Raw genomic sequence first — 20,084 nt, forward strand, 5'->3', positions numbered from 1 at the left:
ACTGGAACCCTCATCTGTTGCTAGAAGGTATGTAAAATGGGCAGGAGCTGTGGAAAACAGCTTTTTGGTTCCACAATACATTAAATATAGAAGTACCATATGAGGGTACCTGGGTGGCTCAGTGATCGAGCATCAAACTTTGGCTCAGGTCATGATCCCAGGGTCCTGGGATTGAGTCCCACCTTGAGTTCCCCCCCAGGGAGTCTGCTTCTTCCTCTACCTATGTCTCTGCCTTTCTCTTGGTGTCTCTCATGAATAAATAAATAAAATCTTAAAAAAAAAAGAAGTACCATAGCACCCAGAAATTCTACTCTTACATATGTACTAAGAATTTAAAACATATATTCAAACAAAAACTTTTACATGAATATTGATATCAGCACTATTCACAAAGGCCGAAAGGCAGAAACAACTCAAATGTCCATCAACTGAGGAGAGGATAAATAAAATATGGCATCCACACAATGAAATATTATTCAGTCATGAAAAGGAATGGAGTACTGGTTCATGCCACAACACGGATGGAGATAGAAACATGCTAGGGGAAAGAACCCCGACAAAAAGGCCACATATTACATATTTCCATTTATTTGTACTATTGAGATTAGGCAAATCCAGACAAAGGAAAGCAGATTGACAGTTGGTAGAGGCCTCGATGGGGGAAATGAGGAGTGATTGCTAATAGAGATAGGGTTTCATTTGGAGGTAAAAATGTTTTGGAAGCAGATAGTGGTGATGTTTGCACATTATTGTCGATGTACAAATGTTACTGAATTTATACACTCGAAAATGATTAGAATGGTGAATTTTATGTTATGTGAATTTTACCCCCAAAATAGTGGGTAGACAATTAGGTGCTATTTAGGGAACTTACGGCATCTGGAAACCTTAGTTATTTTTGGAATGACTAGCCAGGATGTTGGAGACACACGAAAAAGAATCTGAGTAATAATTAAAATCGGTGTTGTGCTTTTCTAAAGATGTTGACAGATTTTAGGAATTCCTGGAATAGAAACGAGAGTTCATCAGTCTTGTCACTACTGTCATTTCAGACTGGATGCCACCATGTGGTGGGGCTGTCCTGGACACTGCAGTAGGTTTAGCAGCATCCCTGGCCCCTACCTACTAGATGCCAACAGCATTTCCCAGCCCAACTGGGACACTATGACAACCGAAATTGCCTCCTCGTGGTGCCAGATTGTCCCTGGGGAGCAAAATCACCCCTGGTTGAGAACTACCATTACAACTTTCCGCAGGCCAGTTTGTTTTTCTGGGATTTCGCCTTCTCCCAGAGTATCCTTTAAAAGACTCCACTTCTGAGATCGTCCTTTATTTCCTAACGACGCTGAAATCATTAAAAAAATATGGTTGTTGATTGCAAATAAGCTTCAGAAAACACCTCTCTCATTATATGGGATCAACAATGTGATCAACTTGTAAACAGCAGGTTTCTCACTGGCAAGGACATGCCCTGGCAATAAGCTAAATGTGGACAGCACATAAAAAGAAGGAAGAAAGAAAGTTAGTGCAACGTTCCCTTTTCAAACCCTTTTTGGGCAAAGACTACGGCTCTGCCAGCATTCCAGAATAATGACAGCCGATGTGCCCTTTATCAACTTTCCCTCTTTCTCCTTTGAAAATGTGGACCTAACTTCTTCCAGAACCTCCTCTGATACCCTCTCGCTGAGTCTGGAATCAGACATTGTTAGCACAGAGAGCAACCTGTGCTCTAGACAGCTCCCCTTCCAGTGGCTGCTGCCAGGGAGGCGAGGCTGAGTGTCCAGGACTCCAGGCCCCTGGCTGCTTTACCCAGTCCAGTGTCACTTTTAGCTCTTTAATATCTTGGGCTTCTGAGTCCTTCATCTGAAGCTGGAGTTTCATTTGATTTCATGTGAACAAGGAGTTCTGCAGTTGAGAAGCTTCGAAGCCACTGGCCTCACACAAGCCCATTTTTCTGCCTAGGAGGAACCAAAACCCAGACTCTCACTTCATTCATGGCTAGACCACTCTCCTCTCTTTCAGGGAAGGCAGCCAAGCAGCTCCGTAATATGTCATTCCACTTCCATTGTGCCTCAGTTTCTGCTCACACAACTGCTACCTTACAGGCTTGTTCTGGGAATTAAATTGATGCAGTAAGTGGCAAATAAGCACCACTGCTATGGGCTGGATGTTTGTGTCTTCCCCCAAAGTCATATGTTGAGGTGTTAACTGTAATGTGGAAGTTTATGAGATGGGACCTTGGGGAAGTGATTTGGGATAGGTGAAGCCATGAGGATGGGGTCCCCATGATGGGATTAGTGCCCTTGTGAGGAGATGAAGGGACCAGAGCTTGTCCCCTCCCTGCCACGTGAGGACACAGTGAGACCCTGGCTGGCTATGAACCAGGAGAAGGGCCAAGCCTTCAACCATGCTGTACCCTGATCTTGAACTTCTCAGCTTCTAAAACCATAAGAAATAACTGTTTGTTTTTTAAGACAACTGTTTGTTGTTTAAGACAAGATATTACAGTATCCTGTAAACTGCTATGTAAACTACTTCATTTTATTTTCTAAGAAGAGACTTGTTAACGCTTCACTTGGATCCATCTAAACCTCATATGGTCAGAGCCACCAGAGAAGGCACAGCCACTACTGTGCAGCCCCAGAGTTATCTTCCTCTACCTGCCTTGTCTGGAACCACATGCTTCCATGGTGCCAAAGGAAATGGTCACATGTCAGGTTATTCTCATATCTGCTTCACATTTTGATATCAACATGAGAGGTACCTGAGCTGAGGGGGGTGACGTCAAGATCAAGCTGAACTCCCTCATCTCTTAAGTTCCTAGTAAATCTAAAAGAAGACATATACATGATATTTTATATCACTGCTGCAAGACCCGAGGGAAGGGCAATACCTATGAGCCAGAACCTCTGAGAAATTTCTGGAAACTTCAGGTTGGTCAAAAGCAGCCTGAATGAAGGACTGATTAGTCCTCAGTTTATCTCAAGGAAAGGGGGTAAACGTAAGATGTCTCCCAGTTGCTGCTCAGTGACGCCCCACAGGGGCTTTGAATAATGATGCTGGAGACACAGGCAGACTCAGGGGTAGCTTTCCAAAGACAACTCAACTATACTCAAGCATCTGAGAAGAGAACAATGCTGAGATTCACACAGGGTGGGAAGTTTCTCACTTTTCCCAGGCAAGGTCGGCAGGGAAGTAAAGGGAGGCCCTCAAGGACATGGATCCCAGAAGGCCAGTCATGACACCTGGAAGAGAGGCCACCGCACCCCTGTGCCAAGCAAACAGGACAAACAAACCACTGCATAAAACCAAAACCTATTCCTTCTATCACCTTCTTTGCTCCCTATGGATAGACAGGTCTGTACCCTGGAAAACTTAAACTACAACAAAGACAATTCTTTTCCTTCCCCCTTAATCTGAGTCTGAAAGATTGGCACAGGGGACCACTCAGTTCCACCCAGGGCCCACTTCATATTTTATTACCAGGTCATCCTTAATGAGATTGAACAAAAAGAGAAGGATTACTGTTCACATGAAAAGATTCAGCTGTTTAGTAGACAAGATAGATCTGAGAAGTCAGAGCAAAAGTCCACATTTCAGACAATAATATGGAAGAAAACCTCTACGCTGTATTGAAATGAGACATAAGGAGCTACTGGGCTTAAAAATGAACATTGGTGGGACACCTGGGTGGCCTAGTGGTTGAGTATCTGCCCTTGGCTCAGGTCGTGATCTCGGGGTCCTGGGATCGAGTCCTGTTTCTCCCTCTGCCTATGTTTTTGCCTCTCTCTGTGTCTCTCATAAATAAATTTTAAAAAAACGAGTATAAGTAATAATGACCAGAGAACAACATGCCAATAAGATGGAATGGAGCAGAGAGAACATGGGGGAGACTTGCATTACCAAGGCTAACTAGGTAAAATGGAACACAAATGTGAGAAACTTGAGTGGAAGCCAGAAGAAGACAGTGAGAAGATGACTAATATTACAGGGAAAACGCAAAAGGAAAAGGAGGATGATACAGAAGATCCAAAATATAGCTAAAACGAATTTCAAGGGAAAGAGTGTAGCAGAGAAAGTGAGCACTGAAGAAGCTATCTGTAAATTCAGGACCAAAAAACGCACAGTGGGTTCCAGGTAATAGCAGTGAACACTGTCCACAAAACAGAAATTTCCAGGAGACATTTTTTTTTTTAATTTGGGAAAAAATTCTATTGGTATCTTGGCTAAAAAATTTATACATAATCAAAGAGAATACTCAACAAAAAACAAGTTGACCTCGAGTCATTTATATAGTTCTAAATACCAAGAAACAAGGGAGTAATGACAGCATTTGAAAGAAAAAGAATACATATCAATTCAAGTTCTATACTCAGGAGAAGTTGTTCATGTGTTTAGGCTCAGGCTTGTAAAAGCTTAGAAAATGTGTTTTGCTTTTGTCTTCACTGGTAAAATTTTATTTGGTGTACACTCTTCTTTAGTATAATAGTAAATATTTTAAACCTTGTGAGCCATGCAGTCTTTGCAGCAACTCCTTAAGTTAGCCACAGTAGCATGGAAGCAGGCATGGATGATTTGTAAGTAATGGGCATGGATGTGTTCTAATAAAACTTTATTTACGAAAACAGACCATAGTTTGCTGGCCCCCTTGTTCCACAGGGTAGACAAAGCAAAATCCTGACCTCATGAGTAAGTAAATCACAGTATATAATAAGAGGGCAATTAGTAATACTAAACTAAATTATAGAAAGACACAAAAACAGGGTAGATAATATAATCATTTAATAGCAATAATCTAAATTTAAAATGCAAAATTTTATTAACCCACAGATGTGATTTTCAGGAAGAAAAGAAAATCCAAGTATGCTAAACTTCTTCCCTTACATAAGCAAAGGTGACTGATAGAAGTTGTGGTAAGAAAGAATTGAAGGTTAAAAAAACACTTTTCAAAAGTTCTAAACAAAACTAAACAAAACAAAAACCAAAAAAGAAAAAAGAAAAGCTCTAAGATAATTTCTCTTAGAAATAATAATAGGAGACAACCTTTCCAAAACATTACAGAATTAAAAGGCAAAGAAAATAAATGGTCCAATTTGCAAGAGACAGAAACAAAGAAAAGGAAGCAAGTATAAAGCCAGAAAGCATAAAGGAGGAGGACAAACATCAAGCCAAATATATCTGTTACAATTGCTGGAAATTAGTCAAATCCCTACTAAGAGACAAATACCCAGATCAGATGCATACAGTAAAAAAAAAAAATCTATGTGATGCAAGATACACAAGCTGGTACATAAAAATTCAGGCAAAGGTACATTGGCAAACAAAACACATTAAAGATTACAGTATTGGGACACCTGGGTGGCTCAGTGGTTGAGCATCTGTCTTCAGCTCAGGGCGTGATCCCATGGTCCCGGGATCGAGTCCCACATCAGGCTTCCTGCATGGAGCCTGCTTCTCCCTCTGCCTGTGTCTCTGCTTGACTCTCTCTCTGTGTCTCTCATGAATAAACAAATAAAATCTTAAAAAAAGATTACAGTATTAATTTTTAAAATGTGCATATCAAGGAAAAATAAATAGAACAAAAAATCTATCTTTAATGAAGATATTGACTCAGTCTTTTAAGTATCAAGCAACTGCGTCAACATATATAAAGCAACTTTATTAAAAATAAAAGAATAATTGGAGAATTATTCTTCCTACGGTAGCTGTGGGAGGATTTAACCATACCTCTCTCAGTATTTGACAAAGAAAGTAGATGATGGATAAAGAATAGTGAATTGGGAAGATCTTAAAAATGCCAGTATTCAAGTTTAGTTAACATATACCTATTAAATATGAATTCTATTAAATGTCTAATTACTGGTCATATATTGTCATAAAAGACACCCTCAATAAATTCCATAAGCTAGAAATTACTTAATTTCATATTTTCAGGCCACAATGTAGTAATACTGAAATTGATTTTTTAAAGTAGGGGATTTAAAACATCGATTATTTTCAAATTAACAAACAATACGTACACCCCAATGAATCCTCTTCTGTCTACATAGGACAAAGGGAATATTAAAAGGGGAAAAACAAACCATAAGAGACTCCTAACTCTGGGAAACAAACAAAAGGTTGCAGAAGGAGAAGCAGGTGGAGGGATAGGGTAACTGCGTGATGGTCATTAAAGAGGGCACGTGATGAAACGAGCACTGTGTGTTATACTGTATGTTGGCAACTTGAATTTAAATAAAAATTTAAATTTTTTTTAAAAAAGAGGAAAGACAGCAACTAAATGAGAGCACTGCTTAGCAAAATATAGGGCAAGGAGCTCAAGTTTGCTTGAAAGAAAATGTACAGCTTTGACTGTTTTGAATCTTAAATAAGAATCAAAATACATGAAGCAGATATTCTGTGCAAGGTAATAAAAAAAGAGCAAAATATAATTAGAAAAAGTGAAAGAAAGAAACTTCTAAAGTTTAAATTACTGCACTGGAAAAACAGATTAATATGATCAATACATCCAGGACATGGGTTCCTTGAAAAAACAAAGACAGACAATCTCCCAGGATATCTTAGTGAAGACAAAAAGAAGAAAACATAAGCGCATGATGTGGGAAATGAGAAAGGTAGAATAGAAATGAAAAAATAATTTCCTGTAGAATTCTATGTGAAAATGTTAAGCCTCAATGAGAAGGAAAATGGAAAATAAGAAAACAAAGATTATCAAATCTGACAATCAGAATAGATCACTATCCATGGAAGAAATAGAAACTAGTCTCAGAATTGCATCCATAAAAGGAGCTGTGCCTAAATGTTTTATGGGCAAGTTCTTTCAAACCTTCAAAGAACACATAATTCTTAGGCTATTTAAACTGTTACAGATTGTAGAAAAAAATGAAAAGTGTCACAGTTAGCTTTATGATGTTAACATAAGCTTGATACCAAAATGTGACAAAAACAGCACAATAAAATAAAACAATACATTCACTTCACATGGAAATATCGATACAGTCCAGAAATAAGACATTTAGTATAATGCAGTAGAATAAAAAAGAAAAATGCCACTGATCAAGATAGAATTTAATCCAAGAATACATGGATAGGTTAATATTGTGAAATAAAATTTATCAGATCAGTGTCAAAGAAAAAAGTTGATAATGATGGGTATCAAAAAAGAAGCATCTGAGAAAATTAAAAATTTAGTTTTGATAAGATGTTCAAAAGATACTGCCTTGATATGATGAAGTGTGTTGATCTAAAACCAACAATGAGTGCCATATCTAATGCTGAAATACCAAAGCAGCATTTCCCAAATCCACTATCAAAATAGTTTTTCAGGACATGTTTTTTTTAAAGATTTTATTTATTTATTCATGAGAGACATAGAGAGAGAGAGAGAGGCAGAGACACAGGCAGAGAGAGAAGCAGGTTCCATGCAGGGAGCTTGACGTGGGACTCGATCCTAGGTCTCCAAGATCCCACGCTGGGCCCAAGGCAGCGCTAAACTGCTGAGCCACCGGGGCTGCCCCAGGTCGTGTTAATAACTGTGATGAAAGGTAAAGTGTAAACAATAGTTCAAAAGTAGTTAGGGAAATGAATGGAGCAACATGTCACATATCTCAATAGGAAAACTCGGCATGATAAAGATGTCTCTTTTCAAATTAATCTATAAATCCTAAAAATTTATGATTAACATGTGACAGGATTTAGGTATGGTGGGGGGTGAGCAGGGGACAGGGTTTTTCTGGAAAAATGAGTGTGCAAGGACGGACAAGATAATTTTGAGAAGGAATTTTCATCCAGGGTCCTTAAACCAGAAAATGCTAAAATGTATTATAAAACCACAGTAATTAAAATAATGTATAAAACTGTCAAATTACTATGATGTATATCTGAACTACATATAATATTTATTATATTAATGTACATAATATATTATATTATTATACATTATTCTATCATACATACAAATACAATAAATATAGTTGTTATAAATATTATATATTACATAAATATTATATATAAATATTATATTATATGTCAACTATACTACAATAAAAAAGAACAAACATTTTAAAATGAAAAAAATAGTGTGGCACCCAACGCTAGAGCGGAGAGACATAAATTATGGAACAGAAGTGGGAGTCCCAAGATTCTTTTTAACATAACAAAGGTAGTTTTCCAAGTAAGACAGGAAAAGATAGATTGATTGTTCACTAAATCTTTTAAGATAATCTGGCTAAAAAAAAAGAATACCTGGCTAACCATTTCAAAATCGATACAGATTTCAAAATCACCTACCAAAATACAGATAGGTTACAAATGCTGCCCTAAAAGAACTGGGGAAAAAACAGGTTATCTGACTGGCATTGGGGAAGATCTTTCCAAGCATCCCTGGGAAGGTACAATTTATAAAGAAATAGATTAAAATATGTGACTACATAAAAATGTTAAATGCCCATATATTTGTAAAAACCACAAAAACAATAAAATGCAAAAAAATCCAATGGGAAGCATAATTGCTAAATATGCACAGTAAATATAATATTGTTAAATACCCCTCATCTTTCTTTCCTTTTTAGTAAGCCTCTCTGTCTCTGCAATCCATGTGCCATTCCACTGAAGGTGGATGCCACCTTGGGAGGGAGGAGGACATGATTCAGAGGAGTGTCCCATTTAGCCAGAAAGAGGAAGGGAAAGTCTTCCCCGTCTACCCTCTATAGGTAGGGACTGTGGGGGGAAATGGGGGAGGAGGTAATGGAAAGAGGCAGCTGGGTGTTTGTTCTGAGCTTCCCTCTTAACAAGGACCCCAAGGCATTTAAGATAAAGGTGGGAGTGAAGGCGATTTTTCCCACTCTCCATTCTGGGTATCTGGGAGATGGCACATGACATCTATCACACCCATGAAAGTTACAGCCAGCATGGCTGGGCAGAGAGCGAATCCAGCCAACCTGCCTGTGTGGTATGCGGGGTGTGTGATATGGTGTGGTGTGGTATGGTGTGGAGTGTATATGGTGTGGTATGGTGTGTGTGGTGTGGTGTAGTGTGGTGTGGTGGGTGTCGTGTGTGTAGTGTGGTGTTGTATGATGTGTGTGGTGTGGGGTAGTCTGGTATGGTATTCTGTGTGGGGTGTGGTGTGGTGTGGTGTGGATGGAACCCATGGGGCTCTCCATGCCTTGAGATGGGATAAAACATTGCTGAGGATTTTAGCTCAGGAGCAAGAGGTGATCACTGGGCTCTAAGGACAAAGTGTCTCCTTGACCAATGGCAACAGAGCCGTTATCTCCCCTACCAGGAATGAATGGACTCACAGACACACCTTGAGGCTCTGAAGTCCCATTGGGTCATCAGGTGGGACGACGGGCCACAAGGAACAGCCTCAGACTCATCAGGGGACAAGAGCATGGGCTGGGGACTAATGTTGAGTCACTAGACTATCCCAACCTCCTCAATATGGGGCGCTAAAAATCACACTCAGGTCAGCCAAGGGTCCCAATTTCCTATCCACATGCCCTAGAGACCATGTGAGCCCCTGGACCTGGTCAACAACTTTGCAGTAAATCTGAAAGGTTTGCGTTACTTTAAAGAGGCTAAATATATAGAGAAGCAGCTTACATGATTGGATCAGGCTGAGCTTATTGGATTTGCCTAAAAGTGTGTGTGTGTGTGTGTGTGTGTGTGTGTGTGTGTGTGTGTATGTATTTCCATGGAGTTCATGAAAAAGATCACATCGGTTTTTGGAAAATAAAGAAGCTACATTTTCTCAGCAATATCTGAATATAGCATGAGAAAAAAACTGGCAACCCAGGATATACTATAAATAAGTGATTAATATCTTCAATGTATAAAATGAGCTTACAAATAGAAAAGAAATAAAAATAAAAGGGCTTATAAAAAGCGGTCAAAATGCACAGACAAGCAACTTCACATTACAAAAGTCGAAATGCAAATGACTGATAAGAATACGGGGGAAAGTTTTCAAAGAGCAAAGAAATAATGCAATTTAAAAATGAGAAGCCACTAGGCAAGTGTCCAGTTGGCAAAACAAAAAGCGCTAAAATACAGTGAACTTGCGAGACAAGGAAGATCGGTCCTCCCATCCGAGCCTGAAACCATGAGACAACAAAACACAGCTATGCCTTCGTCCTTAAGTGTTGTCTCTCTCCTTCAAAGTAATGACTTGCCTGTCTGTAGCCTGATTTGAGAGTCGGCTATTGTTCAAAGCATTTTTGGAACTCATTCTAGATGTTTCCTGAGCCTGCAGCACATTCTTTTGAATATGACAGTAAATCTTCATTGACAGTTTCGTCTTGTGGAAAGAGCCAGAATTAATTTAAAGCCAAGTCTGGTTATACTATTTGTGATCAGAGAAAGGTTTTCTCATAAATCGGCTCTGGAGGCAATGACAAAGAGGCATTCCAGAACTATGTAGCAGCTCACGGAAATAAGTATTTGCAACCGCAGGTGAGAAGCATCATACTCAGCCGGACATCTCCCACCTGTCCTGTGTAAAGATCTCCCACTGGCCTGTCCTGAGTCCTCTTTCCTCTAAGCCTCCGACAGTTTGAAATATAGGCTTGGTCATGTCACCCTTGTTCCTGATCAAAAACTCATAAGATGGCTCTATGAGCTAATTTGGTCTGGCTCCGCTCTCTCCGGCTTCATTTGTTACCAGTTATCTCACAGACTTTCACTTCTGGCCACACCAGCCATCTGGAAAATCTTCATGGACCCCAAGCCAACCTTGTCAGAGTCCTTGCCCATTCTGTTCTCCCTCTCACCCTTTTAGCCACCGAACATCTCCCCATTCTGCACATCTTGGTTCGAAGGTCAAGCCCTCCTCTGCAGCAAGCCTTTTCTGCTCTCTCTGCTCAGGGACACTCTTATCCACAGTATATGTTTTCAAGGTACCACCCACATCCTCTTCATTATACAGAGTTTGGATTTTTTTAAAAAAATATTTTATTTATTTATTTGAGAGAGTGAGTGAGTGAGTGAGTGAGAGAGCACAAGCAGGGGGAGCAGCAGGCAGAGGGAGAAGCAGACTTCCGGCAGACCAAGGGAGCCCGATGCGGGGCTCGATCCCAGAACCCGGGAACATGACCTCAGGTCATGAAGGAAGATGCTTAACTGACTGGGCCACCCCAGTTTGGATTTTTTTAATCAGACATTATCTGATTAATCTCTCTCTGTCCAAAGAGATTAGAAACCTGCAGGAAGGCAAGGACGCAGATTCTTTTTACTTAGTGTATTGCATAAAGCCCAGCATATCGGAAGTTCTCAATAAATAACTAGTAGGTGAAAGAGAAATGTTATTTGATGTGCTTGTGAGGTAGACGTGCTGCAAGGTGGTCAGAAGTAATCCTCTCACCCGCTGTGCACCTGCCACTTGCCCATCAGGATGTGAATCTATGTCCTTCCCCTTGCATGTGGATCTTGTGACTTGCGTTCACTGCAGAATGAAACAGCAGTGACACTGGGCCAGTCAGGTCTGGGCCTAGCTCTTCAAAGGCCCGGCAGGGTCTGCCCTGGCTTTCATGGAGAAAACTGCCATGCTGAAGGAAAGCTGGTCTAGGGGCATCTGGGTGGCTCAGTCAGTTAAGTGTCCGACTCTTGGTTTTGGTTCAGGTCATACGACGATCTCAGGGTCGTGGGATCAAGCACCGCGTCGGACTCTGCACTCTGCAGGGAGTCTGCTGGAGATTTTGTCTCCCTTTCTGTCTCCCTTGATCCCTCTCCTCACTCATGCTCATGCTCTCACTGTATCTTATTCTTTCTAAAATAAGTAAATAAATCTTAAAAAAAAAAAAAAAAGGCTGGTCTACACCACTGGAAGAAGAGAAGCCACAAATTCTGAGAGCCAGCCCCAGTGATCAGATGTGCTGGGCCTTGACTCATCCCTGACCTACAGAGTTATGAGGTATAAAATGATTGTTTCTTCAGGCCACTATATTTTGGGATGGTTTGCAGTACAGACAGAGTAATTGAGAAACTGGCCTCCTATCTTAAAATCATAATGGCTCTTAGATTCTCTTCACATCATTATCTCTAAAGGGGTCAACCTTCTCCATTTAGAATCGGAGGCCCGATCCCTTTGTGCCTGTAGCAAATCAACCCAATGTCTGGTTGTCTTGGGCACCCATAAGAGTTAGAGTCGCTATATGTCATTTATACATCATGCACTTGCTCTTCTTCCTTGCTGTGTCTCACACACCACCATTTGAAACTTCGCTGTGCATTCCACTGTGCAGCTTTTCAGCTGCATTAGGGTAGACATTTTTTTCCTTGTCTTTATTTCCAGCGAGTCTCTAGCTGCCTGGCACATAGTAGGTGTGCAACGAAATTTTGCTGAATACACGAACCATTCTTTGCCTCACTGCTTCTACCCTTGCCAGCTCTGCTTTCCCTCAAAGATCTCATTTTAAAATCTCACATTCTCCAACCTCACCACCGCACGGTCTGCTATATTTTAACATAAATATAAAATATTCTATGTCCACAGGAGCCACAGCTCAGCCCAATACTGCCTCCTTTGACTCAGCAATGTCTAAGTCCAATCATAATGCCTGTTTTGTATTTAAATCAGAGAACTAGATTTCAGACACACAATTGTGCGTGCAGTAGACATTACCCCTTCATCCCTTTCTTTCTGAAGCTTTTTCTCAGACCTCCCGGGGCACCTACCCCTCATAGCAACATCCTTGTGTCACCTATGTCAGTAATGGTCTGTAAGACCCACATGCGTGGATAAAATTCACACTTATGGCCATTTACTCTCTGCTAGGCATTGTGCTAGGCAGTTGACCTGTATAACATGTCCTATTTTATGAAAAAGAAAGCCTAGCTTTCAATCTCAGGCCACCACTCTTCGAACCCAGCACAACAATGACTCTGGAACTGGCAGGAATGAAATAAGCAGAGATGACGTCCACGTGTTAGGTGCTGGAGTTTCCCCCCAAGACACATGTTTCACACTTCCTCCTTTCACACGCTGAAGCAAACACCTTTGTACCCTTCCTCTTCATCTCCATGATCAAAACCTGGCTTTCAAAAACATTTACTCTGGGGCGCGCTTGGGTGGCTCAGTGGTTGAGTAACTGCCTTTGGCTCAGGTCGTGATCCTGGGGTCCTGGGATCGAGTCCCGCATCGGGCTCCCTGCAGTTATGCGGTATAAAACTGCTTCTCCCTCTGCTTATGTCTCTGCCTCTCTCTCTCTGTGTCTCTCATGAATAAATAAAATCTTTAAAAAGAAGAAAAACATTCACTCTGAGGTATAAATGACTGATAAGATCTTCAAACATGACACCACACCCCCTTACAAGGGGTTCTGAATTTCAACCAAACATTGAAGATGCAAAAAGAAAACAAGACCAGCAACACTAAGACTTGAGAGTGAGCAAGTCAGATTTCCACCAGCAATCACACTCCTCAGTCCAACAATCAGCCTGGCCCTGATGGCAGGCGCTAGGAAGGAGGGAAGTGTGGAGGCTGTGAGGAGCCCTCTCATCTGGCTATCCTGGGCCGGTTCGTACACATGTGGGCACTTTGCTTCTCAGCTTTGTATACCACACACATCCCTGCCTGCCTTAGTTTCTAATCCGGCTGTTCTTTGACAGCCTTGCTCAGATTGATAATCTCTTCTTCCCAAGACAGTACTTGTCATACTTGAAAGCTTGTGTCCATTGTGTATGATAACATAATTATTAATGGTATATTTATATGCCATTTATTCTTCTATTCCCATTTTGCATGAAAGATGTACTTAAGACCGTTACTAACAACAAACAATATCTCACTGACGGCCCAGCAGAAGTAGTGCAGGCTTCAAGTCCCTGCTCAGTCAACAGTGGTACTTCTAGAAGTTTCCACAGTGACCTCCAGACACAGTTAACTGTTATATTCCTTAGCGCCTCTAATACCACTTCATAGACTTGTGATAATTGTTCCTAATTTGTTTCCTTAACTTGATTGTGATGGCCTTGAGGGCAGGGAATGTGCTTTATTCATCTTTTTGTTCTAAATCAGTGCCTGGCACTTCTTATACAGTCAATAAATCCTAGAAGAAATCGGCTCTTGCTCATTTGGTGGCATCAAGAAACTGTGGACCACAGATCCTGCTAGGTTTAGGGACCTTTTGCCTACTGAGCAGCATGGTTGGACTGCCCACTTTAAGTTCTCAATGTTCCTGCTGTTGCACCCTCATTGTTAGGATTTAAAGGAAGCCCAGTGATCTGGGTGTTCCTGTCTCACCACAACTTCCTGCCACCATAACATTTCACCTCAATGTTACTAATTCCCCAGGAGAGCAGATCCAAGAGATAGGCCATGGTTAGACCAGAGTTCCCCTTTGTCCACCATTTGACTCTTGATGACTCCTCATCTGTTCTAGTTTATGTCCCTGCATAAATGCATGTCTTTACTGTGGTTCATAGGTATGGTCAATCATCAGCAACATTCCCCATAATCCTCAGCGTCTTAGCTATTAGAAAGTAACACACAACCTTCCTGACTGGTCTTACTTTCAACTTATATCTATAAATCTCAAATATGTCCTTAAGGACTTTCTAGGACTCTACTACCCTGGCTTCTCCCTCACTTCCCAACACTCCACTTGGGCTCTGAATCCCACCTCCTCCCTCACCTATACCATCAGCACCTCTATTCCTTTGTTCCATCAGAATATAAACATAATATCCTATCGCCTACCTTTGGAAACTCTCTCTAGATCCTTTGGTCTACACCCTATTTCCCTGTTCTATTGTCTACTAGAAGCTTCCCCAAGAGTTGTGTCTTCTCTTTTCACTGTTCTCACATCTTCATCTTTCATTTTAAGAAGCACACAGTCAGGCTTTTGTCTCCACCATGTCACTGAGGCTATTATCCCCAACGGACCTCCTCCTATCACCAAGGACTTCCACATGGCCAAGTAAAATGTTGATTCCCAGCCTTGGCTGAGCAGCTGCCTGTGACACAGCTGAATACTCCTCCTTCTTTAAACATTTCCATTTGGCTTTGGGAACAATACAGCATCCTGGTTTTCTTCCTACTTCCCTGGATGCCCCTTCTCAACTTCTTCTGCTGGTTGGTTCTCCTCCTCTTCCCAGCCCTCAAATACCAGAAGGACCCAGGGCTCAGTCTTATCTCTCTTTTCTCTCCAAATGTCCTTCCTTGTAGATCTGGCTACTTCTGTGGGTTTAAATATGTTGAAGTGTCCACAGCTTACACGGTAGCCCCGCTGCCCCTCGCAACTCCAAACTCATGTATCTAACTGCCAGTTGGCATCGCTACTTAGATGGGTTTTGTTAAAAATGATTTTTAATTTTTATTTATTTGAGAGAAAGAGTGAAAGAGAGAGAAAGCACAGAAAGAGAAGAAGTAGACTCTCTACTGAACAGAGCCTGACGCAGGGCTTGATCCCAGGACGCTAAGATCACAACCTGAGCCAAAGTCAGATGCTTAACCATTTGAGCCACCTAGGCACTCCTCCCCTTAGATGTTGAATAGATACTACTCAGAGTGGCTACACAAAATCAACACTTGTGCTTTCCACTCCTGCCAGCTACTTACATCACCATCATTCTCTAGTTTCCCTAGTTTCAGCCAAATGCATTACTGTTTACCCTGGTGCTTAGGCCCCAGATTGGAAGCTATCTTTAATTCCTCTCTTTTTTCTCATACCTTATGTCCAAACTTGTCAGCAACACCTTTGAAATAAGTGCTGAGCGTGATCACTTCTCACCACCCCCACCTGTTTCACCTGAGTGCTAGGCATCACGACCTTCCCACTCTTAGCTTCTCCAACTGTCTCCCAACTGGTCTCCCTGCTTTCACAGTCATACACCCAAACAGCCTACTCTCCACCCTGCAACCAGAGTGATCCTTTAAAAATATGAAACCAGGGGCAGCTGGGTGGCTCATTGGTCAAGTGTCTGCCTTCAGCTCAGGGCATGATCCCAGGTCCTAGAATTGAGTCCCCAACCGGGCTCCCCACAGGGAGCCTGCTTCTCCCTCTGCCTATGTCTCTGCCTCTCTCTGTCTCTCATGAATAAATAAATAAAATCTTAAAATACATATATATAAAACCAGCCACTCCCTGATAAAACCTGTCTTATTGGATAGTTTTCCATCAGGATTGGAATAATATGCAAATTCTACTTGGGCCAAAAAAGATCCGCATTACTCTGACCGAGTCTGTCTCTGCTACCCCGGTTTGACCTTGTCTGCCCACGCGTTCATCTGTAGTTCAGCCACTGTGGCCTCTTTGCTCTGCCTTGACCAGGTCAGGCTCTTTCCCATCTCTGTATTTGCCGTCCCTCTGCCCAAAGGACCCTCCCAGACTTGGCAAGCTTTGCTCCTCACTTCAGTTAGGCCTCTGCTCAAATACCACCTCTTCAGAGAGGATTCCTCTGACCACGCGCCTCGTCACCCTACACATCTTGATCCTCTTATCCTGTTTACTTTTTAAAATAGTGCTTAGTAATCCTTGCCTTCTTAAGATATATTTATTTGTTTGTCGATCTCCACTAAAAGAATGCAAACATTTTACTGGCATGGAGTTTGCTGCCTTGTTCAAACTATGTGTTTAGAACCAGGGCCCGATATGCAATGGATGAGCCCGTGGATGCATGAATAAATTTCAAGAGGAAGTAAGAGATGGGATGCAGAAAAGCAGGGAAGCAGTGGCTTAGGTAGAGTGTTATGTAAATTAATTCAAAACTGTGATATACTTCCAGGAACAGAGCAAGAATGACGGGCTGGCACAACGGAAAGCCAGCTAGTAGACTCTGAAGGTCTCTCAAGCCGCCCTGTCAGACAGAAATTTCTGCAACGATGCAAATGTTCAATACCTCTGCTGTCCCAAACAGTAGCCACTGGCCATGTGTGGCTATTGAGCACCTGAACTTTGGCTAGTGGGACTACAGAACCAAATATTAATTTTCTTTAATTTTATTTCGAATTAAATTGCCACATGTGGCTGGTGGCTATGGTACTTGTGAAACTCTAGGACCTCAAGAATCTCTTCCCCCCACTTGTGATTTCAGAATAATAATAATGCATTCCTCACTGAGTTGTTGAGAGGATGTACAAAATAAAGAGCCTGGACAAATGCAGTTTTTGAGTTGGCCCTCAAAAACTAATAGCGGCTATTATTACAGAGAGTTGCAAATTCAAGTAATTTAAATACATGCCACTTACATTTGGCTCTAGAGTGCCAGAAACGAACTTCTATTAATTTTTATCATATTTTTTTTTTTTTTGTTTACTAGAGTTAGTGGATAACCAATGTGTGTGGGTCTATATTTGAGCTCACAAACTAAAAATAGCAAACAACCATTTTGGGATCTCATGAAGGCCTTTCAGAGATAGATGGCTATTCCAAGTGGATCAGCTCAGAGGATACTTACAATGAGCTAATTGGTTTTGACAATAGCTAATTTAGCATTTGCAAAAATTGGATCTGTAACATTACTGTATTATTTTCAAACAGTGTCATCTGCAACTCCCAGAATGATCCTGGATGAGAATCCTGTTTGTTTTAAAACTATTAAAATAATAAAGGGGGAAAGAATTTACTTATTGGAAACATTATGTCGAATTATTTAAAGCTTAAATTCGTTTGGACATAAAATCATCTTTTTTTTTTTTTTTTTCTTGTCCGTGGCTGGCCACACTTTCTTCCATACTGAATTCAGAAAATAAAATTAACACAGATATAGAACATAAGCAGACCATTATGACTAACCCTTAGGGATAATCTAATCTAATAACAAAATTACACATTTGTTCAGAATAAGTATGGTGCTTATTTTTAGGCCAAGAGAATTTGCAGTCCATAGCAGCAGAGGTGAAAGTGGCATTCCACAAGCCTCTGCCTGAGTGTGTGGTGGAGACTCTGAGACTCCAAGGAAGACGCATCTATTTAAATTAAACACGTGCTTAGAGGCATTAAGAAAAGTTGACGTTCTTATTAAGGAGACCAATTAATCTGCAATCTGTTAGAAGCCACTTTACCGTAGTTGAAAAAGTGCCCCAGGACCTAATCATGTAAATGAGAACTGGAGAAGAAAGGGAACTAAAATTCACTTTTCCACCAGGGAGCCTTCATTTCCCAACTGCCCCCTACCCCGCCGGGCCCCGGTTTCGCTGTTTGAAATGCACATCCCTTTTCTGCCCCCCACCGCCTTCCCGATGTGAGTCTGGGGTAGCAGAGGGCAACAGGACGCAGATCTCTAAAATAGCGAGGCCAGGTGTTTAAAAGACCTACTTACCAATGGGCATCACTAAGAAAAAAGGCAGCCAGCAGAGGACGAAGCAGCCGACCACGATGCCCAGCGTTTTGGCCGCTTTCTTCTCCCGGGAGAACTTGAGGAGCCTCACCGAGAAGTGCGTCTTGTTCTTGGCGCTGGACACCCCGGTGCCTCCTACTGGGGCGTTCTTCCGATGGATGCGGAGCGTCACCTGCTCCGAGTCCGACTTGTCCGTCTTGAGGCCAGACTTGAGGCCCCTGCTCTCCCTCTTGGCCACCACGTAGACCCGGCAGTACATGACCAGGATGATGGTCAGTGGCACGTAGAAGGAGCCCAGCGCCGAGAAGAGCACGTAGCCCGGCTCCTCGGTGATCTGACAGATGGTCTCGTCCTCGGGGGCCGGCTGCCTCCAGCCAAAGAGAGGCCCGATGGAGATGACGAGGGACAGCGCCCAGACACAGAGCAGCGCCATGAGACCCCTCTTCTGGGTGACGATGGTGGGGTAGCGCAGCGGGTAGCTCACACCTATGTAGCGGTCGATGGAGATGATGCAGAGTCCCATGATGGACGCGGTGCAGCACAGGACGTCCACCGCCGCCCAGATATTGCAGAAGACCCTGCCGAAGGCCCAGTAGCCCAGGATCTCGAAGATAGCCGAGAAGGGCAGCACGGTGGAGGTGAGCAGGAGGTCGGCCACCGCCAGGTTGACGATGTAGTAGTGAGTGACCGAGTGCAGATGCCGGTGGCAGGCCACGGAGAGGATCACCAGGATGTTGCCCAGCACACCGAAAATGATGAGGCCCCCCAAGATCACCCCGAGCAGAATGGCCTTGGATATGTTCACCGGTGCCGGCGGGTGGGTGCAGTTGGAACTGTCGGAGGCATTTCCAGAGAGAAACACCATGGTCCCGGCCGGGGCCGGCGAGGTCCGGCTCTCGAGAGCCACCCCCCGAGCGAGGGCGGAGGCGGAAGCGAGGGAGCGGAGTCAGGAGGTCTGGGCTCCGGGGAGCCTGGCCGGCTGGGGCTAGCTGGGGGGGAGAGAGCGCGCGCGGGTGGGAAGCAACCCGGGCCTGCCCTGCAAACCCGCAGAAGGCCACGCAAAGGGGCAGGGCAGTGGAGGCGACATGGCCAGGGGCGCGCGGGGCTGCCGCGGACCCCACCCGCCCGCGGCGCCGGCCCCGGGCCGCGACTCCCTCCCTCCCCGAGGCTTGGCGCGAAGCTCCGGGAGGCACGTTGCAAACTGCAGTCGCAGAATTACAGCAGCCCGCTCTTGCCTACCGTCGGATCCGTCCTGCTGAGAAGACCCGGCATCCTGCACGCGCTCTGGAACTCCACGGTCTCCCCGGCGAAACCACAGTCAAGTACCCGTTTGCCGTCGACTCTCAGAGACTGGGGCCGCCGGCACCCGGGCGCTCCTCCCGGCCCGCAGGGACCCACAGCGTGACGGGCGCGCGGTTGACTCGCGCTGGATCCAGCTTCCCGGCGCGCAGGCCGGGGGGCGTGGGTAGGGACCGCTGGCCGAGCCCCAGGCGGCTGCAGGGCGCTGCTGGCCCGCGTCCTCCTGGAAGAGCGCAAAGAGAAAGGCGGGGTGTGCAGCAGGCGCCCGGGGCGGGGGGCGGGGGGCAGCGAGGCCGAAGTCGGCTCGACGGGCGGCGGGCGGCGGCTGGGGGCCCCGCGGGCGCTGCGGTCCCGGAGCTGCGCCCCTGCAGCACCGCGGCCCAGGCTGCGCGCGAGGGCACCGCGCGCCCTGCCCCCGCCGCTGGGAACCTGCCCTGGCGCGCGGCCCGCGCGGCCTCCGCGGGGCTCCGAGATCCCATGCAAACACCCCCCGCTGCAGAGGCCGGTTC

At 43.8% G+C, this 20,084-nt stretch overlaps 1 protein-coding gene across 20 annotated transcripts in view; it reads right to left on the reverse strand.

Annotated features, from left to right (window-relative positions):
* Nucleotides 1-19,755, reverse strand: part of ADRA1A (adrenoceptor alpha 1A) — a 119,873-nt gene extending 100,118 nt beyond the window's left edge. For 15 of the 20 annotated variants that reach the window (XR_011994167.1, XR_011994165.1, XR_011994164.1 and 12 more), the window contains exon 1: nt 18,259-19,755. Coding sequence is in view for 15 of the 20 variants with exons in the window: in XM_072719522.1 (XP_072575623.1) it covers nt 18,259-19,141 (883 nt within the window). In the remaining 5 variants the exon portion in view is untranslated. Of the gene's footprint in view, nt 1-3,981; nt 5,519-7,347; nt 7,533-18,258 lie in introns of those variants that run through there. The other 5 variants (XM_072719519.1, XM_072719516.1, XM_072719526.1 and 2 more) reach the window with 3 other exon arrangements.
* Between the last annotated feature and the right edge of the window lie 329 nt (nt 19,756-20,084).

The sequence above is a fragment of the Vulpes vulpes genome, chromosome 9 (assembly GCF_048418805.1).
Source record: "Vulpes vulpes isolate BD-2025 chromosome 9, VulVul3, whole genome shotgun sequence".
Classification (NCBI taxonomy): domain Eukaryota; kingdom Metazoa; phylum Chordata; class Mammalia; order Carnivora; family Canidae; genus Vulpes; species Vulpes vulpes.